Source organism: Grammomys surdaster, unplaced genomic scaffold (genome assembly GCF_004785775.1).
Source record: "Grammomys surdaster isolate TR1022 unplaced genomic scaffold, NIH_TR_1.0 126546, whole genome shotgun sequence".
NCBI lineage: Eukaryota > Metazoa > Chordata > Mammalia > Rodentia > Muridae > Grammomys > Grammomys surdaster.
The window spans coordinates 4,334,865-4,341,602 of NW_021621338.1; the positions used below are offsets into that span (position 1 = coordinate 4,334,865).

The 6,738-nt window shown below is 51.1% G+C and overlaps 1 protein-coding gene across 3 annotated transcripts in view; it reads right to left on the reverse strand.

Annotated features, from left to right (window-relative positions):
* The window catches only part of Prkag3 (protein kinase AMP-activated non-catalytic subunit gamma 3), a 9,085-nt gene extending 3,776 nt beyond the window's left edge, over positions 1-5,309 (reverse strand). For all 3 annotated transcript variants that reach the window (XR_003710414.1, XM_028760558.1, XM_028760559.1), the window contains exons 1-10: positions 5,233-5,309; positions 4,894-4,933; positions 4,280-4,429; positions 3,557-3,963; positions 2,304-2,385; positions 2,129-2,187; positions 1,984-2,029; positions 1,756-1,810; positions 1,239-1,365; positions 974-1,139 (exon numbers count right to left, since the gene is read on the reverse strand). Coding sequence is in view for 2 of the 3 variants with exons in the window: in XM_028760558.1 (XP_028616391.1) it covers positions 974-1,139; positions 1,239-1,365; positions 1,756-1,810; positions 1,984-2,029; positions 2,129-2,187; positions 2,304-2,385; positions 3,557-3,963; positions 4,280-4,429; positions 4,894-4,933; positions 5,233-5,265 (1,165 nt within the window). In the remaining variant the exon portion in view is untranslated. The remainder of the gene's footprint in view (positions 1-973; positions 1,140-1,238; positions 1,366-1,755; positions 1,811-1,983; positions 2,030-2,128; positions 2,188-2,303; positions 2,386-3,556; positions 3,964-4,279; positions 4,430-4,893; positions 4,934-5,232) is intronic.
* Between the last annotated feature and the right edge of the window lie 1,429 nt (positions 5,310-6,738).

A 6,738-nucleotide genomic window follows, 5' to 3' on the forward strand; every position in this document is an offset into this window, starting at 1 on the left:
TGCATGTGTGTGTGCTGTCACATGTGTGTGTGCTCCTGCATGTGTGTGTGTGTGTGTGTGCGTGTGTATGTGTGTGTGTGCTGTCACATGGATATGTGCTCCTGCATGTGTGGAGACCGAGGGTTGATGTCTTCCTCTATTGCTTCCCACTTTGTTTATTCAGGCAAGATCTCTCCCTGAACCTGGTAACCTTTCACTGAACCTGGTATTCCAGGATTCAGCTAGTCTAGCTAGCCAGCTTATTGTCCCCAGGGACCTTCTGCTGTCACTTCCTGAGCCCTGGGACTACACACCACCCCCCACTTAATTGAGTGCTGAGGAATCCAATCCCTGGTCTTTACGTTTAGAGTTAATAGTTTTACCAGCGGAACCGTTTCCCAAGCCCCAACTTTGAAACACCTTGTGGCCATAGTCTAACTAAAGAAATGTTCTTGCTGTCTGTCTGACCCTTTCTAAAACAGGACAATGGGGTCAGGCTGGGTGCGCAGGATTCCATGTTTCATTCCTAGGTGAGCACAAAGGATCTGCTGTTTCCTTTGACCATCATCTTATTGCACATAATGTTACCAATCCTCCTTCAAAGGCAGAAGGATAAGTTCCCTCCACCCATGAGGCATTCTGGGTAGTGTAATCCCACAGTTCAGCATCAGTAGGCAAAGGCAGGACTGCTATGAATTTGAGGCCAGTGTGTGCTACATAGTCATCTTCTGTGCCACAGGGTGAGACTGTATCTCAAAACAACACCCCTGGCAAGAAAAAAAAAATTCCCTTTCACAATTGGGCAAACTGGGCCTCAGAAAGGTTAAATAATTAGATCAAAGTTCAAAGTGTGCAAAGACCTCTAATCCCACTGCATCTTGGCCCTACACCTGATTATTTAATGATTCTAATGGTCCAACGCTCTGCCCACATACTCCCAGTCAGACCCTCCCTTGCCCACCCTAGCTAGAGCCTTTCACCCTGAGGGTACTACCAGATTCATTGACCACAGGCAGTGCAGACACACGTCGGTCCACAAAGATGTCCAGCGCAGTCAGGACAGGAGCCGATTCCAGAACTACAGCTAAGTCTCGGAATGTGCCGATGCCCAAGTCTTGAATAGTTCGGCAGAGGAAGGAGGGCCGGGGCAACAGGGCACCCTGTTGGGATGGGACACAGTAGTGATCTCATCAGATCAAGATACTTGATGCAGAGCACCTCCCGTGGCTCTCCCTTTGCTCCCACCAGCCCAGGCTCACAAATATATGCAGAAACTTGAGTAGCCGCTTGTGCGTGAGTATGTAGAGCACAGTGCCGGAGACAGGGTCCAGGACCGGCAGGCGGTGGATTCGGTTCTTGATGAGGGCATAGACAGCTTCAAACAGACTTTAGGGAATAGAAGCAGTGAGACCAGAAGCAGCATGGTAAGGACCCTCCATCTGAGGCCCCTAACAGGGAACCAAGGTTCCCTCATCCCTCTGCTTCTGGGAAGAAGTGAATGAATGCAGGACAGAGAGAGAGAGCACAAGGGCATGATTCAAGAGTCTCAGAGAGCATGGCTCAGCATATAAATGTCCTTGTTGCCAAGCCTGTTGACCCGGGCTCAGTCCCTGCATCCCTGTTGGTGGAAGAAGAGAACCAGCTTCTGCAAAACATGCTCTGTTCTCCGAATATGGACCATGATACACGCACGCATGCACGCACGCACCAAGTAACAAATAACACAACAAAAGTCTTTGGTGGGGGCAGGCTCAGGTGAACAGAGAGCATGTTTACCTGTCATTGGGAGAGATGGAGACTAGAGGCTTGAAGCAGCCTTGTAGGTAGATCTCTGCAGAAAAACCGGAGTCAGTCCCCAGGAATTCCCAGTGGCCTCACGCTGTCTCCTGACTGCTACTCTTCCTAGTTGAGGCTTCCCCATTGCCTTGTGCCCTCCAGGAAATCCCACCTTTGGTCTCAAGTCTTGGGACCCAACTTGAACCCCTGAAGTCTTCTCCAACTTACCCCTCCAGGTCTCAATCTTATGTTCTTCAATCTCATGGATCTGGACCTAAAGGCATTGGTGGGAGTTTGGGGTCAGACTTGAGCCCTGGAACATCAGGCCTCCTGAAGATCCCCTATCCCAGCCCACCAGTCAATCAGAACTCACCAGGGGGGATCTGTAGTAACGGTGCAGCACCAGGATGAAGTCTGTGATGGTGAGCATGCCTGCAGGGTTGACAGGTGACAAATGTGGGGGATGTTAGGCCTAAGTGCAAGGCTTATTGAAGATCTCAACCTGCCAGCAGTCTTCCACCAGAGGGGGTCCAACCACCTCTCCTCACCCACAAAGCTCTGCTTCTTGCTGTCCCACAGAGGGGCTGCCCTCACACCATTGGCCACCATGGCAAAGAAAGCCTTCTTTATCTGAGGGGTGGGAAAGAACGAAAGAGGAGGGGTGAGGACTGACAGCAGTCCACCCTCCCCTCTTGCTGTCCCCACCAGGCTCCTCCCATGGGATCTTCTCCATATGAGTCTGCCTCTTTCTAATGACAAGACCACATTTGCCATGCAAATATGGCTGCTTGTGCCCAGAGGGACTGAGGGCCCATTATCAGACACAGCAGTGTTTCCACAAGGAGGTCATGAGCATACAGACATGGTGTAGGTTTGCTTATCTAACTACTAGAGGTAATACTTATTCACACAACGTTTGCATAGCTGCATCAGTTTCCTCACTACATTTGAGACTGACTTACTGTGATCCGTATCCTAAGTAACACTACCCATATGTGCTGGCTATACTTGGTTTTCATCTTTTCTTTCCTTCCTTCCCATCTCTTCTTCCCTTTCCCTAACTCTTTCTTCTTCTCTCCTGCCCTTACTTTCTGTTTCTGGTGGTGTTTTGTTTGTGTGTGTGTTGTTGTTGTTGTTATTGTTTGGTTTAGAGGCTGGCCTGCAACTCGAGATCCTCCTGCCTCTGCCCCTCAGTGCTGGCATTACAGATGTGTATACCACTGTACCCAACTCTTTTACACACACCAAGATTTAAGCAAAGCTCTTACAATAATATATTTCTTTGTAAAACACCAGAGCCAGATTGTTCTGTGGATGACATGTACCAGGCCTTGAGCATGTACGCGTCGTGCCTTGAACCTCATCTCCTCTGTAGTAACAGTGCTGAGGATGGAATCAGTCCAGCCTAGCAGGAGAGCAGTTACCACGACTAGTAACTCTTGGTCCTGAGCAACTCTTCAATGTCTTATGGGGATAACAGAGTATTCTTACTTTGTCCTGGGTTGTCCTAAGACTCCTCTTGCTCAAGAGGAGCAGGCTTCTGACCCCCATTTTAGAGATGATGGGGATAAAGTGGCCAACCCCAGGTTTAGCAGGCTCAAGGTGACAGAGCTGTGATGGCAATTAGGGGACCCCCACAGAGCATGCTCCCTCCCTACTGTGTGTATGATGCTAAAAAAGAGTCCTAGAAAGGGACTTTCCGACACTACAACTTGACAAGACATCCAGGAGAGTGTAGGTGGTAGCTACAGAGGCAGGAGGCTGAGCTATGTGGTCAAGTAGAGTCAAGCCAGAATCTTACCTCCAGCGTGGTGTCAAAGATGACCAGTTTGGAGCTGGTGGCCATGGCGTCGTAACAAGTGTGTTCCTGCATGAAGTGCATATAGACCTGGGCTCCAGGCTTCTGAAGCTCATCATCCCAGCTCAGGCTGAGGAGTGGGGCCTGTGGGGATGGGCAAGGCCGAGGCCTGTCCTCCCCCAGGCCTTCGAGCTCACAGTCCCAGGCTTCTGGGGCTGGGAACTCTATGGTCAGCTCCAGGTCACCTGTGCTAGAGCCCACTCTCGAGGCTGCACAGTTGGGCAAGAGCAGGTCCCACCCTGTGGGGGAGGTCTCCACTTCAGCCAAGGGAACAGCTTGAGCCAAGGGTGTGGCCTTTGGGAATGTGGCCTCCTGCCTGGTGGAATCAGCAGCTGGTCTGGACTGGGCACCTGTTGGGGGAAGAAGGCAGGGAGGACAGTAACTTCATCTTCCAAAGCATGATCTCTGTGCTTTCAGTGTTTGGCAGCATTGGGGCATAGGGGTTATTGTAGAGTCTCAGAGTCCTAGCTGACAGCAACTCTGTTCCATCGTTCCAAGGTGGCTGTACTGGGGCCCTGGTCATCAGCAGAGTTATTGCCTCTCGTTTAGGGAGTCAGAGGCCACAAGATGAGGCTGAGTTTAAGTCCATGTGATGGAGAGGTCTGAGGTCAAGCTCCGCTCTGGACTTCCTGCTGACCCTGGCACCATAACCGACCTTAGCCTCACCTCCCAAGCCCGGTGGCTCTGCCTCCTCCACAGCCTCCTGTCTCGTCCATCTGGCAGCCTTGACTCCCCGAATGGCACAGGTTCTTTCTGAGCTGGTGTCCACAGCTGGAGATGACCATGAGTTTTCTCCTTGTTCTAAGAAGTCCATCTCTGGAAGGAGGAAAAGAACCTCTTCAATTAGTAGGGAATGATACAACAAAACCAAGTTGGATGCCATTACTGAGGCTATTGGAAGCGTTCTAAGCCCCTCTCCCCAAAGAAATATTTTTCATTTTCTATTTATAGGAATCTTCCAAAGCACATATTGCAAATAGGAATGGCATAACTATTTAGCATCAGGGGCCCAGAAACTCTGAGAGGTTAAGCAATTTGTCACAAATCACACAGCTGGAAAGTGGTTAAGTAGGGTTTGCAGTGGGGTTCAGATCTTCAGCAAAGAGGAAAGGGGAGGTGGGGGACACACACTGGGGAAAAGAAGAGGGAGAAGGCTGAGAGGGGAAAGGATTTCTTCTGACAAAAGCCAAGCTAGGATTAAAGACTGGGATTCAAAAAGGCAGGGGACAAAGGGGCTAAAGAGAAAAGGCTAGATCCACAGGGAGCAACGCTCCACCCACCTTGACTCTCTGGACCCCCAGTGTGGCTCCAAGTCAGAGTCTTTGGGAGAGAATGTCTGAAGTGAAAATGCTTTCCGTTCTAAAGTCCCTGGGTTGTCCCCTTTAAAAAGTACACCCACCCAAACACCACACGTACACAGATATGCACAACTTGCACACCCCTGGCACACCTGGAACCTCACACAGGCACGTACACGCAAAATACATACATACACAGCACCAAACAGTTCACACACAGAATACAGAGCACAGCAAGTACGTGGGCCACACACGAGCGCACACGGCCACGAGCTTGCTGTCCTTCTCCGTCCCAGAGCCGGCCCCCTGGGACCCCGGTACCCTAGGCAGTGTATGCTCCAGCTCGGGCTCCATGCGGCCAGCTCTAGTCCGCTAGCAAGTGCGCGACAGGCGGCGGCGGCGGGGTGGCACTATTCTGGGCCGGTCCCTGGCGGAGGGCCCTCGAGGGGATCGGGTTCTCTCTGATTGTCAGGTCTTGGGAGGGAGCGCTCAACCCGCAGCTGTTCCGGCACTGCAGCTTGGGGGCGCTGCGGAGGCGGAACTCTCATCCTAAGGAGGAAAGTTGGCTGCCTTCACTTTCTCCCCCATGCAAACTTCCCTAGCCTGGGTGGGATGAGTTAGGAAGGATACACTTGAGGATGTAGGAGGACGAGGAGGTTGTGTGTGTTCCTAAGAGAGGAGCCAGGGTATGTCAAGACATCCCATTTTGAGTTCCACTAACCTATGCCCTTCTTAGGTGAAAGATGAACGATGGAAAAGGAGAATCAGACCGGTGGGCACGTTGCTGGTCATCACAAAGGCAAGAGAGGGGGCTGAGAGCGTGGGCTCGTACCTGTGTGCAGAGGGAGCAATACCTGAGTCGGCCTGTGCTTGCGAGATGAATGGGTGTGCAGGAGTCCAGCCAATAACCCACCACGAGTACTGACTCTGCATCTCTCTGTGCCAGAGGGGAACCCAGCCTGGCTCCTGTGCGGCTCACCCCCTTCCTTGGCATTCCTAGGGCCTGAGTCAGAGTCCAAATGGGGAACGCTGACCCAGCTGCTCTGGCTTCCCTCTCCCTGTCCCTCCCTCCCTCTTGTCATTCGAGGCTCTTCTATCGCGACCCACTGAGTGGACACTCAGGAAATGGTCTATTGGATTTTCTGCTGGATTTATTGAACATATTTTCTTTTCTCCTTCAAAGCACCTGGAACAGCCTCCAAGGACGGTGGAGAAGACCTGTGTAGGAAGTGGCTTTTGCTTTTCATGAGTGTCCCTGGGCCCTGGATCTGTTGCCAGATAGTGAAACTTCTGAGGCACAGCAAATGCCTACTTCACCCCATCAGCCTGTGCTCTATTGCCTAGGCATGACAGTCAGAGCCTGTATTTTGCTGAACTTGTGACAATGGTCCACAGCTTGTCACTGCGATATTTTCCTTGCTAGCAACCAGTCAGTCTCTAAACCAGTATTTGTTTTAGGTTTTAAGTAGCATCACTTCCAAACAAAAATTAGTTAAGATAGACATTTGGTTGTTGTAACAAAGACCCAGTTTAAGACTGCCCCAGGAGCTTATGAGGTGGCTTAGCGGGTGAGAGCATTGGCTGGGCAAGCATGAGGACCTGAGTTCAAGTCCCCAGGCCCCACATATAAAGCTAGATGTGATCACTTTCTGTGGAGGTGTGGAAGTAGGAGGATCACTGGGGCTTGCTGGTCTCCAGCCTAGTTTCAGGTTTAGTGAGAGGCTCTGTCTCAAGAAAGATTAAGATGGAGCCCGATAAAGCAAGATACTCAACTTCTTCTGGCTTCTGGGAATACATACCACATATCACACACACACACACACACAC